The sequence below is a fragment of the Hirundo rustica genome, chromosome 1 (assembly GCF_015227805.2).
Source record: "Hirundo rustica isolate bHirRus1 chromosome 1, bHirRus1.pri.v3, whole genome shotgun sequence".
NCBI lineage: Eukaryota > Metazoa > Chordata > Aves > Passeriformes > Hirundinidae > Hirundo > Hirundo rustica.
Window position 1 is genome coordinate 84,028,592 of NC_053450.1, and position 18,354 is coordinate 84,046,945.

The 18,354-nt window shown below is 38.6% G+C and overlaps 1 protein-coding gene across 3 annotated transcripts in view; it reads right to left on the minus strand.

Moving 5' to 3' along the window:
• PIGN (phosphatidylinositol glycan anchor biosynthesis class N) overlaps positions 1–18,354 on the minus strand; it is a 99,900-nt gene that overhangs the window by 37,249 nt on the left and 44,297 nt on the right. For all 3 annotated transcript variants that reach the window (XM_040073427.2, XM_040073434.2, XM_040073417.2), the window contains exons 13-14: positions 4,339–4,417; positions 2,073–2,255 (exon numbers count right to left, since the gene is read on the minus strand). In XM_040073427.2, coding sequence (XP_039929361.1) covers positions 2,073–2,255; positions 4,339–4,417 — 262 coding nt within the window. The remainder of the gene's footprint in view (positions 1–2,072; positions 2,256–4,338; positions 4,418–18,354) is intronic.

Here is an 18,354-nt window from a genome sequence, read left to right on the forward strand (position 1 = left end):
ATGGATTAACATATTTTCTGGCTCCCCCTTCCCTGTAACTGATGTACAACTGCCTTGATCTAAACTGACAGCAAATGCAAGTTCTAAGTGATTTTTAAAACAGAATTTTTGCTAAGATATACCGTTAGACTAAGAAAAGATATGTCTTATAGAAAGCTGACCTAGGGCAATTTTGCTTTATTAGTTTTAAATTTTACATTTGCTGACATATAGACAGAATGAATATGCATATACATGGTATGCACACAATATAATTTATCACTGAATGAGTAAACACACACAATCAACATTTTATTCCATATAGCGACATAAATATTATAGAGTCCAATATAGTCAGTCATGCATTGCAAATGGAAACCAGATTTGCATTTCTGTGAATGTTCAAAATAAATTAAAAGGTTACATTTCTTGCTAGGCAAAGCAACATTCTACACCAAAAGAAAAAAAAAGGATTTTTTTCATACACAGCATAAGACGCAAAAAAAACAACTTTTAAAGATTATATATATAGGATATGCAGTTTCATTACTCAGAGGCTCCTTGATTCTGTAAGCGTGTGCTTTGCAGGAGACTACCTGTCAGTGGTAGATTAGTCTCAGCAAATTTCTTTAAGTTGCTCCAATATAAGCTATAAACCAACTAACTTCCGTATATGAAACATTAGCCTCACATTGAGATTCTCTAAGTATTTAGGAACACTAAAAAATGTTTCTACATAAAATGGCCTCTTATGAAAACTGAAGAAAGAGAAATTCTATAGACAAAGAACTAAGAAATCTAACTAGTTTCTGCCAGTGTCACTAGCATAAAATTTGCCTTCAACAAGTAAAATCAATATACCAAATTAAAATCCATGCCAACTAAGAGTGCAAATTTTTCCTTAATGTAGTTATTAATATGCCTGATACTCAACCTACTTATTGTAATTATTTTGTTTGTAGCTAACATAACATGCATCCTGGATTATTTCTGCTCAGTTATTGGATGAAAGAAAACCTAAATCATGCAGTACAGCACTTATGAATATTTTCCATTTTAATTTTGCTTGAGCATTTTCTCTAAAGGTCAAGACTATCTCATTTCAGCCAGTAGTAAAAAACTCAAGATAGCTTGATAGGAATTTTCTCAGAGTAATATATTGAAGGCAGTAAATATGCTGAGTGCTCATTCTCATCTACATTACAAAATAAAACAATTCCTTTTATTCTGAAACAAATTCTTGACATTTGGGAAAATTTCACCTGCCCTCCAAATGCTTTAACCCTTCTCAAGTGAAACGTTTCTTGCCTATTCACCTTTTTGAGGTCTCTCTTTTTCTGATGAATGACTGAAAATAAATTCTTAGGATTTTATACTTTCTGAAAATTCAAACTATAATAATCTTGTCAAAAAGAGCTTCCTTCATCTTTGACGTCTCCTGCTGCACACTTGCGAATCACAAAGAGCCAAGGAGCATACTGTTCTGTGAAACCACAGCTCACCTTCTATCAAAACAGGCTACACATTTTAAAAATGCCAAGACTGGACTGCACAGCTTCTGAAAACAGATGCAAAATTGCCAAAGAGGGCAGGAATAAAGTAATTCACATGCTAGGGCTTTTTTGCCTTACAGTGAAGAACATCAATGAAACTGGAAGCCTGAAATCTGTATTCTTCCAAACAATTATTATTACAACAGAGTGCTGTTAATACTGAAAATTAAACCTGGTTAGTTAAACCTGGGAAAACTAAACCTGGTTAAAGACAGACCCTTTCATAGTATTAAATCACCATGTTTTCTCACACTTGCATTAGCATCTCAAATGCATCTCAAATGGACAGCTGCAGGAAGAAAAACTGAGGAAGCACAGCATTGCACAGACTTACACATCTTAGGAATACTGATCCTAATCAAGGACCTTAACAGCAACACTATGCAGGACTACAGTAGATGGAAAACTCAACAGCTTGCCAGTTTCCACATTAAGTCAAAAGAAGTGTAAGGTGTTCAATTCATCCCGCACAGAGTGACTTAGCATACATGTAACACTGAAAACTGATAGAAAAAAAATAACTGAATGCTTCCAACCTACCTTTTTATTAGTTGGGACGGTCTTGGTCAAATTGGTATGGGCCTTGATAATGACCAAAATCACATAAGTCGTCCAGCCCACAAAACCCATTGCAATACTTAGACCCAGGAACAGTCTATCGTACGTATGATAGTAAGACAAGCCTTCCAGAGCAAGGTTAATCAGGGTTTTGCACAGGGATACCTAGAGGCAGACAAAACATTTAAGTAATGTATTAGAAGAGTGTGAGCTCACCATTGCACAAATCAACCTAAGTGACAGCAACTGGCGCTCAAGCAGCTCCACCGCTCCTGGCACGTGTCTTCTCTCCACGCTCAGGTACAGCGTTTTGGCCAGCACCAACTGCTGGGGTACACACTGCTTGGGACTCCTGCTGGATATCAAATTAACCACCACCTGGCTCCTTCACCATCCTCCCTGGCCATGACAGTGGTTAGAAGGTGAAAGCCACACAGATAGCGTACCTTGAACACCTATTATCAAGCATGTCATTTGGTTTTCCCACAAGTATTTGACTGTACATATTCCAGTGTAAGTAAAAAACCAGTCATGTCCTTCTGAAGGCTCATTTACACAGGAGGACGATTATGGATGCAGCTGAAACATGGTCACTCTCCACAGCCTGAAGTATTCCCTGCCTGGGTTTGGATGTCCTCCACCTTCAGTAGTACCCGATGCCACAAGCACCAGCAGCAAATTCAGAGACTAAACTGGAGTCCCAGATGCATTTACAAAGCAGCTGCTCATAGCTCTCAGGATGTAAATAATTTGGAAACAAGAAGAGTTGTACCCAGTCTAATCACAGGTCCCCTCACTCAGTACCTCCACTCAGGAGACACCATGGTAAAGACCGTGGCTTTCCCCACAGTATCATTTGGGTGTGCTGACCCAAAGCTCATCTGTGTGATTTGGAAGAGAACAGGAAGAAGCTGAATGTACACAATGAACCTTTTTTATATGTTTAGGTATCCAGTGGGGATTCAACCACAAAAAACCCACAAAAAGGTACAGCAACTACTGAAGAGATCACAAGCCTGTCAGTGGGCAAACTCACCCCAAAAGACAATTCTATACAAATATGAGTACATATTTGCAATGCAAAGAGTTGCAAGATTAAGGCAAAGAATCATCCACACCCCAGGTTCTGGAAGTGGAAGAACCTTTCTGCATTGCAGTACAGGATGCTGAGGATGACAAGGGCACAGGTGCAAGTCTGATGTGTGAGTGATCAAGAGTGAACTAAAACACCTGGAGCACTCAAACAAACAAAGAGTAAAAATTACATATAAGCAACAATACCAAATAGCAAGTACTACCCCTGAAATGTATAAAATGTCTCTAATCAGTAAATGTGACAGCTAAGTAGAAGTATTAGGAAACCAAAAAGAAAACCTTCTCTCACAGCAAAATAGATCCATTTATTTAAGCTGAAATATTTCCAATTTACAACAAAGCAAGTAAAAAGGCATAAAATAGATTTAGCTGTCCTGTGCATAAAATAGTAATTTATTACCCTAACAATCATATTAGGAAAAAAGAACTGGACCCTAACACAAAATGGAATTCTTCTATGCATCTGGCAGGTTAAATATAATCTTATATATTCAATATTTTCATGAACTTTTTAACACAGAAGTCAATGACCAAACTAAACCTGTTACAATTAAAGACTTTGTGGTGTAATTTAGCTCTACAAATTCTTTCTGTGAACATCAGAATACAAGCACTGGTGAACTGCACCCATCAACTACCCTGTCACACAGTAAGTGCTAGCAAATGTTTAGGAAAGTAATACTGGAACTGAGAAGCATAATTCCATGTATGGCTCCCAGTCTGAATGTGAAAGTAAAACCAAGAACAGCTGGTTCAGGTAAAAAAAAAAATAAAAAAAAAATCAGGTGAATGGATCTATGATGGAGCAAGATATAACACTTTCATGCAACTAGCAGTCTAAGTAGTGCAAACATGAACTACATTCCTCAGTTTATGTCTCAATTTACCCTTTTCTAGTGTGGAGAATAAAACACACACTATGGTGTTATTATACTATGAAATAGTAACAAACAGTTTAAGAAGTATGAGGAAAAAATACAGCAAGTTAGTATTATTTATTGGAATTGGTATCATAAATCTAAAATGTTGAAGACTTACAGTGGGGTTTTGAGTTAATGAGATGTGCATCATAAGGAAGGAAAAAAGTTTTATTTCTCAGTTAATTTCAATTTTTAAAAAGCAAAATATTTACATATAGCAAAACCAGACTTACCGCTTCATCGTACTTCTGCTGCTGAATATATAATCTTATTTTTTTTAAAAGGTTGATCTGTTCAGAAGCAGAAAGTGGTCTGTACAACAACATAAAGAGATATTAATGTTTGTCCTTTTCATGAGCAGAAAAAAATTAACTTTGCAATTCAAAGAATTACTTTGTAATGAAACCAAAATATTCTGAACTTCATTAGAAGCAATGAGGTAATTGAGACTAATCTATTCCTCTGCATTCATCTTCACATGTGTCAACACAGCTGCTTTTTAACTTACCTCAATCTCTGTGTTAATAGACATTTCTTTTATGAAGCTGGTCCCATCTAATACTGTTGAAAATTATCTCCCTTGTGCATTATTATTGACCATTGCTCTAGACAAGAAGCATGGCACATACAAAAATTAAGCAACTTAATTGATTTGAATATGGCTGTAAGCAGCTTATAAGACAGCACTGAATGATTTGCTCATGTTCCATGCTAATAGTAGATGATGCCTGACAATCTTCTCTTTGAAAAGTATGACCATGTCTTCTGTTACTCAAGAAGCTATTAGCTGAGGCCCCAGAGCAGGGGATAACACAGTTACTTGGCTACACTGAAGTCAGTGAGAAAAATCTCTTTGATTTTAATGAATTTGATCATCAACCTAAACAATTGCTACCATTCTTCCCTTACAGAAGGTAGTAACAAGGACAAACGAGCCAGCCAACCAAACTCCCCCAAATGAAGGGAGAAGGAGCTCTTTCTCCTGTACCAATTTCTTTCCATGTTTAGGGACAGCATCAGACCTGAGAATTCCAGGCTTACCCTGGATAAGTTATAAGCCACAAGACAGTCATCCCTGTCACTTTAGGCGCCACAGACAAATCACCGTGGGCCACAGCTGACAACCAGGGAATGCCTACAGAGGGTTTCCTTCACACCTTCCACAACACAGCAGTGGCACAGCACCAGATCTCAGCTTCCACAGCACAAGATGGCCCAGCAGCATGCCTGCCTACCTCCTATCTGCTCCTTCACGTGCCTCATACAGGAACACCAGGCAGTGCCAGATCAGGTCACTCGCACCATTTAAATCAGCAGCACTTGCGTGTGTGGTCGCTCAGCTGAATCACTGGGGCAGGTCTTGATTTCATGCAGCTGCTGCACGGAAATGCTTATTCCTGCAGCTCCCAAACAGCTATGAACCACTTTTGTCTACAACATGCCATCCTTTGAGCCATTAAACACATTACAATTATTCTGTGCCTAAACAACCTGAATTTTTATTAGTAGTAACATCCTGGTATATTTTGATGCAATTTCATTAAGTTCAGAGCACAGCAGTATCGTGCAGGAATCTTCCAAAACACTGAATAACTGGAAAAACAATTAATCTTGCTTTTGAGAAGAGTAACTAACTGCATTAAGAAAATGTTTCTCTCTTTTCAATCTAGAAAAGAATGGAAGGATGGTATCTACAAACAAGTCGGAAGAAAGAGGTCCCATGGAAAAGGAAGATGGGAGAAAAAGAGGATCACAAGGTCATGGTAAGAGTTTGATCATCTTAACTTTGAGGGAAAACCAGAGGATTTTAGAAACCAGAATTAAAAAATAGTAAAGTGAATGTTGGTTATTTCTGCACCTTCACGATGCGTCCCTATGGAAGCCAATCTCTCATTTCCATAGGCTGAGGGCTACAATTAGAAGCAATTCTTAAAGGAGACAAACAAGAACCAAGCACTGCCTCAAGGAAATCTGTGGCTCTCAGATTTTGCTAAGTTGTTTGGTAGGAGAAAGGGAGCAAAACACCCACTCAAGGTGGGGGTTTCACCATGTGTGGAGATTAATAGGAGGAGAAAAAAAATACATATCTTAGCTTTTAGGTAAGATTTTTTTTAAAAATCTGAAATAAATATTCAGAAGCCTTATTTAGGACTTAAACGTATTCAAGATGTTCCTATGGTCCCTGTCTCATTTTTATTGTTTTCCACATACTGTTTTCTGTGAACTCGATCCTTGTCAAATTCAATGGAGGTTTCTTCCAAGCCAAAATTATATTTTACTTTGTATCTTTAGTCATTTAGCTTTAACCCAATTATTATCTTTTTATTCTCACCGAATCATTATATTATTAATGAACAATAGTCTTCACCTATTTCTTCTTAGAAGACAGCACCTAAAATCTCTGTACATGGATAGTGTAACAGAATAAATGGGGTTCTCAAAAGTAATATTTTGAGTAAGTCAAAAAAAAAGCAATTATTTTTGTCAAACTGGGTTACCATTGGCAGGTGCATTGTTAATTTTCAACAGCTAACATCATAACACAGGTGCTACCTTTCTTCCACATATATAATTTTCAAGAAGTTGAATTTACAATTGTCTAACAAATGTTTTTGTAAAATTTATTAATTTCACCAGAAACTAAAGACTATTCATATATAATGATGAAAATGCAAGGAAAAATCATTATCTTAAGGTATTTTTTATCATTGTATTAAACAAAAAAGCAAAGAAGTGATTAAAGAACTTTTGCATTTTATACCAGTCTAAAAAAGTTACCAAATATGCTGATAACCCCTCAATTAAAGAACGGGTGTAATTCATCATAAGCAGTTTATTATCCATTGAGGACACTGATTCACTTCCTGAAGCTGACAAAATAATTGAGATATTTAAAAGAAATCCAGATGTAGCAGAAAGCATAAAGAGACAAAGATGAGCCATGAACAGAAGTAGAAAGTTGCCTATGAAAAAAACCCATGGACTTCAGAAATGGTGGTTCCATAAAATATACAAGACTTACCAAAAACCAAAACCACACACAAAATTTAAATCTGAGGAGTTGAACTTGAACTGTTTGTAGCACCACTTGATTTTAACTTAAACTGTTTTAAAGGTCTCCAACAGAAGACAGCATTAGAAAATAATAAACTGATCAGAATTTTTCCCTGTGTTTTACTATACAGCATCCCAGAGGCACTAGCAAATAGCAATGTATTCTCAAGGTCACTTATATAATACACACTTCCTGCCATTAATATTAAGAGTAATGAAGTGAATTTACTGAGCATTATAGGAAAGATTCTCAACTCTAGAAGTAAAACTAGGGTGTATGGGTATATGCTCTTGCCAGCTATCCACCATCAAAATGCAATTCTAACAAATTCAAGATGAATAGCCTTGCCTAGTAAAATGTGAGGTCTTTTTCCATAACACAAAAATACCTGTCCTAATAAGAGGCACAAGGAATTCAGTCAGTGGACTCAACTCCTCCACCCTCCTTTTCCCTAAAAGTATTGCAAAACACATGCACTGAAAAAGGGGAGTACTCAGAGGTTTAACTCACAAGAAAAAACCAAAAACTCCATGATCACGTAGATTAAAAACACATGCATTCACAATACCATCAGGATTCTAAAGACTTAAGATTACATACTTTCACAGAAAATGATGGTGGTTCTGGAAGAATAATTTTATTTTTCATCAGAAATTGACTTCCTGGTTTCCAGACAGAAATCATAACTTCATCCATGAATAAACATAATTAATTATGAAACAAGATGATTGGGCTAATCATGCAAGTGCTTGTAAACTCTCCCTTCTGAGATGTTAGTTACCCTTGTCATAGGTATACCTGACAAAATTAATCTTCCCAGCACATCCTTCATGCTTCATATAAGCTAAACTATTTGACAGCAATTCACAACAAGACTGTGATGAAGTACATTCACCATAGCAGTGTCAAAGGGATCTCTCTTTGGCCAATGAGTCTTGTTTATCATCAAACTACAGAAATTACCATCCCCAACGGCATAGGTAGCGTGCTGCAGACAAACCATGAAATAAAAAAAATTCTCAGAACAGAAAGAGATGCCTTGCAAATACATCTGCATCCACCAGTGCAAGTTCGTTAATTTTATTATGCCTGGTTATTTGGGTAAAGATTTATGGTAATTTTATTGCACAGCAAATTTTCCAGAATTCTACTATAAAAAGTAACCCTTTCATGTCTGTATTAGTCAAACACTTAAAATGCTGCAGATTTAAGAATCAACATCAAGGAAGCACCACAGACCTGTAGATGAAATGTACAAAGAGAAAGACTGAGATCTTTACCTAGCTCATTGTCAGATGAAAACAAACTCATTTCAGCTGCTTCACCATAAATCCCATGCACCTATGTCAGCTCATGCACATCTACACCCTTCTATCACTAACTTTTCACTCTTCCCATCAGAAAAGAAGAATACTGTACATCCTACAACTCTTTGAGAGTGGCAAGATTTGCAAAAGACACAGTGATCACATTTCTATGACCTTTTTGCAGCAGCAAATCAGAGGCAGCTGTTTATCAGTCTTTAACTTTTTTATATTAGCTATTTGGGAGATGGGGAGGAAAGCACCAGCTCCTCCTGTTGATACAAAACTAAAAGCCTAAAGGATATGGACACACATCCCTTGACCCCTGTGACAACCCCATGATAGAGCAAGGCTATTTGAATAAAGCATGATGGGATTTTGTATAGGTGACCTTCTTTTGAACACAACATAAAGCAGAGCTTCTCACAGGCTTTGCTATGAAATTCCTAACTCCCGAACTGTTAGCAGCAAAACAGCCATCAGACTGACACTGTCAAAACAACTCCAGCAACCTCTTCAGCCAAAATGCTGAGTAATTCCAAGTTCTTGTCCTCTTCTCCAGAAAGAAGATCCCTAGTACCTGAGTAACTTTCAGCCTAAAATAAACCACCTAGGATAAAGTTGCCCATCTCTAGGGGCACCATCCACCCTGCAGAGCATCCAAAGCCTCTGCCACCCAGACACTGCTGCAGAGAGCCTCTCTGCTCTCTCCCCATGGGAGAAAATTGCCAGCAACAGAATCAGCTGAGTATGTTCCAACTGTTGCCACACACCCCTCTGTGAGAGGGCCATACTACAGAGAAGAAATGACTTCCACTCCAGCAGTTCTGCAAGCAGCTGAAATAGTATTTACAGGACCTGCTTTACTGCTTTAATCCACAAAGCAATAATTTGATCCACTGCTGGCAAAATGTCACCTTGAAAATACAGATGTAAGACTGGCCTGATGTTTTTGCAGGGCCGCTATTCAAAAGCAACTGAGCCAGTGCAGCAACAGGCTTCCAAAATGCAATCTCCCATGAGAGCTGCCTTCAAATGTTGCCAGTGCACAATAAGATGGCACCTGAGAAAGCATCAGGTGTGTAACGGGAGAGTAGACACGTCTTTCTGCATTCAACACTATTAATGCGGCAGAGACATGATTGCACACTTATTTCTGTTCTGCAACAAATTCACTCCAGTTAGCAACCCATGAGTGCAGAGACTTAATATTGATGATAGCACCATCACAAATGCACCCAATTTGGTCATTCTCCTGTTTCTTGTTTCCTGCTTACTTTTCAAAGCACTGTGCACAGTCTTGTAGGAGCAGAATAAAATGCATAAGAACAATCACAAAGACAATGAATGGCAAGTGATGCAAAGACTTGAGTTCATTCAACAAAATGTGAAAAAATTGACCAAATAATTGATTCAAAAATCAACGTCTGGAAACATATTTCCTCTCTGTTGAACTTGCCATGCAATACAGAGTACATGTGGTTACCTGGGGCAATAATCAAGAAAAAGAAAGCTGTTACAGTTCTATGGACCTCACCAAATTACCTATTTACATGAATTTTAATGTCCAGAAGCCAATTTTTTCCCTATTTTCAAAATGCATTCAATTCCAGTTCTTTGGATGTGCATTTTCAGAAGAAAGAACTGTTTTCCCGTACCTGCCAAAGACAGACTGAAAGTACATACTATGAGATAAAAAGGCAATCCTTTGCATGCATTTTAGGTTTGATCAAAGAGCAAAGCTTCAAAGACTAGGCAATTTGGTGGGTAGCTCAGTGATCCTTAATGTGTTTAGATGGCCTTAATTTTACTTGTTTACTAGAATATTTTCAGGTAAGCTGCTAAAAGAAACAAGTCCTAAGAAACTTCATTTTCATAATTAGAAGATGCATGTTGATTACAGATTTTAAAAATCCCAGCCATAGTTTTAGTATACTAAAGTTATGCTTTTTAAAAGAAAATGTGCTCTACATAAATCTACAGTAAAGGGTTTATTACCACTTCATAAAGCCCAGAACCCACAATATTCCCTTTCCCAACTTAATCTAATCTCTTTGCTCCTGCTGTTCCACTACCAGGACTTTCAGTTTTGGAGGGTCTAAATTTCAAGTAGGTTTTTTGTATTTCCAGATTTTCTGACTCCTGTGTTAAATTTTTAGTCAGGTAGTCTAGCTGTAGGGTTGTAGTAAGTTATCTTTGCAACTCAGTTATCCTTCTTTTAAGAAGCATTAAAAAGCACGGCTGGCACTCCAAAAGAAAAAAAAAGGATTAAGAAAGTTAATAAGAGGCTCCTCTTTTTAAGTTCTGAGGGTTTTGTTCTTTAAAGCATCATGAACTGAAAGGAGGACACACACTTCCACAGGTCAAAGGTAGCAAGAAGTATATTTACTGACACATTGCAGGAGCCCATCAGTACATCTGCGCTTTTGTATTCATCAGATTCCCAAACATGAAGAGGAGGACAGCGGGACACCAGCAAACCCGCAGGAAATGGTCTGACTGCTAATGCTCTAACCCTGGACTGTCAAGTCTCAGGAATTAAAATAGCCTTTAATATTCACAAATCAGAATTTCTGATGTAGCATATTCAACAGCATAGTGCCTTAGGATATTTATGTAAATCCTTTAGATAACAAAGATGAGAGAAAAAGGAGCTGACAACTAAACTGCCAGCTGCCAATTCACTGAACAGAGAAGCAATTAAGGTAACTGGGCTGCACACAGCATATTTTGCATGTAAACTACTATGGCAAGAGCTTCAGAGAGCCAGAGGCCAGAAGGGAGGAGGCCACACTCTGAAACTGTCCCTATGGCCCCCTTAAAGCAGAACTGAGAAGCTGGACACAGGGACTTTCCTGGAGAAGGGGGTTTTGTCCAGAAAGCCATAGCAGGACATGATGCTGCAGCTTTGGAAAGCAAAACTGCTTTTCAGGGAAGGTGGAAGGTCCTTGAAGGAAAAGAAAGGTACCATTTTTCAAGTCTCTTCTGTTTTAGTACTACAGTGGAGGGATATGTGCTGACTCGACAGTATAACACCCCACCAATGCTGCAAGTGAGTCCTCATGTCTGCATGAAACATGATGATTTATGCCAATGACTTTTGTACGATTTATGACAATGAGCTGGATCTAGGTATCTGCAGTGGTGTGGCTACACAGTGTTCTAACCACAGCTCCTCTTCTGCTCCACAATCCTACATGCCCATCCTAAACCCTAGTGACCATTTTTCAAGCAGCTGCATCCAGAGCAGGCAGCTTGTGCTGTGCAAGTACCTATTAGCAGGGCCCCATGGCCACCAAAATGTCTGGGAGACCAGCCATAGTGATCCTGACCAGGAGACCACTGTACATCAAGGAGTCAATGATCCACATATCCTAAGCAGGTCCACACCTGCAGTGCCCAAATACCTCTGCCAAGGGACAGACTCAGTCAGCTGGCAGGAAGAGAGGAGCCTGCAGGCAATTCCCACTCCGTAACACGGATTACATTGCCTGCCTGTCCTTGTACATAAGAGCTGCAAGAAGTTCTCATGTGAACCTTTCTGTCTGACAGTAGAAATTATCACCAGAGTTGATTTCTTGATAGAAAATCATATAGCAGCTTGAATGATCAAAACAAGGGAACTTCTCCACAGCCGCATCAGTGTGGCACCTCAGAAAACTGATCCAATGCTCCACAAACACAAAGTACCCAGCACCTGAAGGAATGCACAATTTGCTTGTTATCTGTATTCTTCTGTTCATTTTATATTAATAAAACAGCTATTTTATTAAGCTATTGGGTATTGGGCTTTTCTTACTGAGATCCAGGAAGAGTCCTATACTCTGCCCCTTACCTCATGCCCCAGAGCAGAGCATTCTCTGTCCATCCCCTCCTACTGCCTGCTCTAAATCCTCCTTCATCCTCATTGCACAAAGCATCACAAGTTCCACAAAAAGGCCATAAGGATTCATAATACAAGGAAATAGAGAAACATACATTAATCTTGTGACATTTTATCATATACACCAGCCTTTTAGCTCCTTACCTACTTCCTACTCAATAGTAAATCCAATTACATCCAGTCCTCCTGTGCAGAAGCCGCTGCCAGTTAGCTTTCCATGTACAAACTAAAAGCTTCTGAGTGCACTGTTGAAACTCAAGACCAGCAGGGTGTCTGCCTTCTAAGAGGATTGCATCCTCCCTGAGCAGCAGTGTGCTCAGACATGGCCCATCCAGTGAAAGAGAAACTGACATTTTTGCCGAAGAACAGGCATTGATTTCTCCCTGAAGAGATAATACCTTTAACTATTTAATCAGGAGGGCTTTTTGGTAAAAAAAATAATACAAAGCCATGACTTTCATTCGAGCACTTTGTCTCTACAGCACTGCAGTTCTATGTTTTGATGTATATACATAGGTTCTTAAAGGCAAGGGTGGAGGGGGAGAGGGCTGCCAGTCTGCCTCCCGACAGCAGCAGGCTAAAGGTGCCCACACTGGCCAGCTTGTACCAGCAGCAGTCCTATGCCTAGATTCACACCTGATAACACAATGGGGACAAAGTGGAGAAAGGAAAAGGCTGGCTGCCTTTTTGGTGTTCACTTGGAATTGATAGAGGCTGCTGCTCCTTCATTCTTGACCACAGGATGAAGGGGCTGAAATCTCTTTGCAGATAAATCAGTGCCTCTCCTAAATAAAAGGTTCTCTGAAGACAAAGTATTCCAACAAAGGTGCAGGGAGAATAATCACTATTAGACTATCCTTCCCTACTGCAATATTTTCACCCTTTCCTGTTGGCATTCAATGCTTAATGTTTCCTCTTACATGCATCATCACGTGTATCACAAATATCTTACGTATTACCAGTTATTTCAATAAATGTAATCTATTTAAACAAAACAAGAACAGTATGTTTCAAAGGATGTTCTGACATCTTAAGGAACCCTGTCTCTCTCAGTGGTGGAAAAGAAATCACTTGCTTCACTTTGATCCAAATGTCAAATTTGTGGGAATATCTATTATTTAAGTTTTGAAAGGCCATCAAACAGAGGGAACAACATAGTTCTGTATCTCCAGTCATCAGAGAAAGGAATAAAAGAGGTATTTGTGCACATAGCAGTTTTTTGAAGTTTCTATAATCTTCAAAGACGCCCTACACTCTATTTTCTTTTCTATCACTGACAAAATACATAATGTGCAATTATGTGGACAGACTCAGTCTCTACATGATTGATACTTCCTCGCACCAAATCCATACAAATGTTTAAGGGAGTTTTATCTCAACTCATACTAGAGGATAGAGCAAAGGAAGAGTTACATTTTCATATGGTGAGAAGCACTTTTTTAATAGCTGTACACTGCACATTAAAAATGCAGTGACTGTCTATATAAATATGCAAGTTATAACTTGGTTATGCACACAAAATAATCATTTGGTATGATTAATATGTAGTATTCGGACAATTAGGTTACTTAAAAAATGTAGCATAAGGTGGTATGGAATTTTTCATAAATGAGAAGACAGCTCAAGTATCTTATTTAAAGTCAAGTTTCTATTTTGTGCTAAAAAACCCCCAACCATTATCAATAAAAACTTCAAGGCATTCAATAAAAAAGCACAGCTAGAGGTAAGCAAGCACTGATTATACTTTAGCTGTTCATCTCTTGGATTTTTTTTCTGTATGGTGCTTCTTAAACTACTGTTCCTGCCATCTTACTGTGAGGCACCAGAACCTGAACAGCTGGAAGCACAGCATACACCAGGACTATGCAAAAGGGCTCTTGTGCTTTTGGGTAATTTATTATCTTAAATCGCTTGTACCTTTTGGGACAATAAAATTGCACTAATTGGTTATGCAGATTTTAGGGCAACACTGATGCACCATTTACTCACCACACCATCCTTCTGATACTTCTTGTAGGATTACTTCCACAGGCCAGAGATGCCAACTTTGGGAATGATTTTGCAACAATAGCATCTGGCCCCTTGGCATGCTCATCTTTGAGCTGTGCCAGCTTGGCAGTTGCCCTAAGGTACCTCGAATGGTCAGAAAGCTAAGATAGTTCACTATCCTGGACATCAGTTTTCCTCTGTCAGCAGTCTTCAGATTTGTCCTCTCACTCCCTTCAAAGCATCTGGTATCTTGGCACCTCCTTTTCTTACACATAAAGGTCAAAGCATTGTGCTTTTCTTTTCAGAATTCTGAGAAAAGCCACTGATTTTGCTAAGCAAATGGTTTTTGAAAATATGTCTTTTGTAGTTGGGGAAAAAAGGTAGAGAGAGAAAGGAAGTGGGAAGGAAACAAACTTCAGATATTAACTCCTTTCACATATCCAACTGGAACTGTATTCAATATCAGCGAGGGAGACTGCACCTTGCCTTGCAGAATCAAACACTTGGAGCTGAGTTGGTGACATGTATTCTCAAGAGTTTCACAAGCAGCCTCAAGATACACTTTTACCCAGATCTGTTCCTTGATGAAGGTACTTTGATAAAGCAAAAATGGCATTACTGGCAGCCAAGCACATCCTTATTAATAGATAGAGCTATCCAAACTCTAACCCGCCTCAAGCCTGGTCAAGTAGACACTGTTGAAGTTTCTATCACATAACACAATGATCAGCTCCATCCTCCTCATCATTATACACCTGGAAGATGGATTTCAGAGAGATGCAATTTAGATCAAAGTAGGAAAGGGCACATCTCTACTGGCCTCCTTCATTTCCTGTCCACTGTGCCAGCCACACTTCTGCTAGGGATGAGATTCCCTGTGGAAATCAGAAGCTTTATATCAATTCAATATTCTTCCTCTCTTGCCAACGCTTTAAAAGTAAGCTTATTTCATCCATAGATATGTGTGTGTGTGTACTAGCTTAAGGCTTTTGGTGCAATATATTCAACATACAACTCAAACACTAGTTTTTGAGACATTGCTGCTGAAGGTCATGAACAGTTTTCTACTCACTCAGTAATAAAATCTGAAAATCAAACTAGAAAACAGGATTTTGTCCTCAGAATATTAAAACAAATCTTTTAATGATATTTCTGACTGAAAAATTAAGTCCAGGTTAAGTTTCTGTTAAATTGCAATTTCTACAGGACACACTGTTTGTGAATATATCCTCCCCTCTCCCCTACTTCAAAAATTACATATTCATTAGTAATTGCACCTCTAAAATCAGAATGACTCAATATGAAATTCTAGACTCATATTTTTTCCGGATCTGATACCTACATTTCTATTATACAGACTTTATTCCACTACATCTTTAAATAATTTAAGAAATTCAGTTCTTAGAGATATCTTTGTTCATTTTCAGGTCACCAAGTTGCTAAAATAACACAAAGTCTGTAATAGTCACAAACAAAATATTTAAAATTTGCTACATAACTTCATGATCTCAAAGCACTTCAGACATCAATTACATTCCACTAACCTCCAATAAACTATGAAGGAAAAAAGCATTATATGCTGGAGCACACACTTTCTGAGCTTCAAGGTACATATTTCAGGCACCAGAGGGATTTAAAAAAGAGTATAACTCCTTTGTACAACAACTGAAAATGGACAGAAGTGGAAGAAGTTATTTGTGTCTGAATGAAAGGACAGTAGTGCAGAAACACGGCACAGAACTGTGCTTAGCTGCAGTAGCAGGTAAGGCCAACCATAAGTTAATACAGATCAGGGGTCAAACCCGACATTAAACCTGGGCTGACAACTCCCAATATGCAAAACTGCAGAAATACAACCTCCATACAATTACCAATTACTTTGCAATGTAGCACAGCACACCAAGACTTCTCTTGCTTTGGGCAGTAGGTATGTGTCCCCAATTTGCATTCTTAACTTCTCCTGAAAAAGTAACCATACCTTTCTACACCCTTTTATCTGCCACCAAAAAAGCATCTCAGCAAAGACAGCAGAAGATTCAGATTCAAGCACAACTTGCCTGAAGAACAGATGTGGTTTGCCTGATACTAGTGCATCAGATCCTGCACCTGCAGCTGAAGTTCAGGCTTGTGTTCACTGCACACACATTCAGTCATCGGCATGTGAAAGAGGGGATGGATCTATAGATAGGACATGCTTAAAACTACCTTCAGTCTTCCTCTAGCTCCTGCAAGTTAGAGCACTAGGAAGTTACTCATTTGTTTAAGAGTAAGTTTGCATTCAACCACTTCATCCCAACTATTAGTAAGAGGCTGGTCAAGACTCCTTGGTAGCTTTCCAGACATGAGCCAAGTTTTTAAAGTCAAGGAGAGCTATGAAGACTAATCAGAATTTGGCCAAACTACCCCGAGCACACTGTAGGTGAGTATTTACATTAGTGCATGACCATCCATGGTATGAGTCTTTTTCTGCTTTCCTAGAACGAATAAACAGCATCATCTGGAAGCAACAAAGAAAGCCTCCACCCCCACAACATTCCTGTAAGGCTATTCACTGCGGTAGTGGATTCCCTGCCTCCCCCACCAGCTGCTCCTCGAGGCTGACAGATTTCTTGCCACAACGGACCCTTGGCAAGTGATTAACAGCATGCCAAACTTACAATCTTAGCTAGCAAACACGAAGTTTTGTTTGCACACATATAATCCTTTAGACACAAACCACTGACCAAGTCTGGGACTAAATCTGCACCCAGCTGCACCTAAACTCCCACTGAGAAGGAAGTTTGAATGAAAGGGGTCTTTTGGGAATCTCACAACCCAACAGAAGGGTCTCCATGACAGCTCTTCCTGACCCACCCTCTATGCAGTAAATAATCAAGTGTACCTTGCCAGTGAATCTTGCTAGCCACTGTCACATTCGCTATCAAACATCATGAAACAGTTATTACTTCTCTTTGATGAGTGAGGTGCATCACTCGATCCATGACATGCACACATCCAAGGAATTATTTTGGTCTCAAACAAAAACCTCTCCTGGAACAACTACTAATCCAAATTTTGATTCATTAAAAACTGAAGAGTATCTAAAGAAAAGAAACTTATTTTTGCAGTGGACCATAACAAAGTAACAATATGTTTATAGCAAGTTTTAGTTGCGGTTTCAAAGTGAGAAATGTCTCTGGCATTTCCACTTAAAACAATCAAACATGTCATAAAACAGGAAAAACAGCAATCCATAAAGCAATTGGTAATACTTAGTTCCTTTAAAGATAAATAGAGCATTAAGAAAAGCACATCCTATTTTACAGAATCAGTCTTATTTCTCAAGGAAAGGTAAAATTGAAAGAGCTGTGAAATCAAACTAAGAGTCATTTATCAAAGATGACTGGCCATCCTTTCCATCAGGGCATTTTATTTCATACAGAGCAGTAAATTCTTTGACAATGCAGCTGTCATTCTTATGCAGAATTTGTTCTAAAGGATTCATTATGCGCCCAAGATTAACTTGACTTTTGTCTCAAGGACTGTCTTGAGCCTTTCCCTTTGAAGGAGCAAGAGGTATAAAATAACACAGCAATTGTCTGTTCAGACAGACAGCAATCATCTTTAACAATAAAAAGTCACTTCTCAGGAAGCGACTCAAGTACTTTTTACTGCTGCTAAGATTTAAAGAGCTTAATTAACACCAGTTCTAGTTCCCGAAGGAAAACAGCTGCTCTGGGTGACAAGGCATTTTTGGAGCCTCCACAAACTTCGAGCAGAAGTGAGCATCACGTGCACCCATGGCAAAGCTTTTAAAAACTTTTACAGAAGAAAGGAAAAGGAAAAATCAGCTTTAATTAGATAAGACGGAGGGGTGAGGGGAGCAGTAACTGTTCCATACACTAGAAGAGAGTTCCCAGATACACAAATCACTACAAAGACTCCTTCACAGCCCTGGAAACACAAATGCTAAACATTGTAAGGTTCTTTTCGGGATGCATTTTATTTATTCTTCATTAGAATTTAAATCACAGAAGAA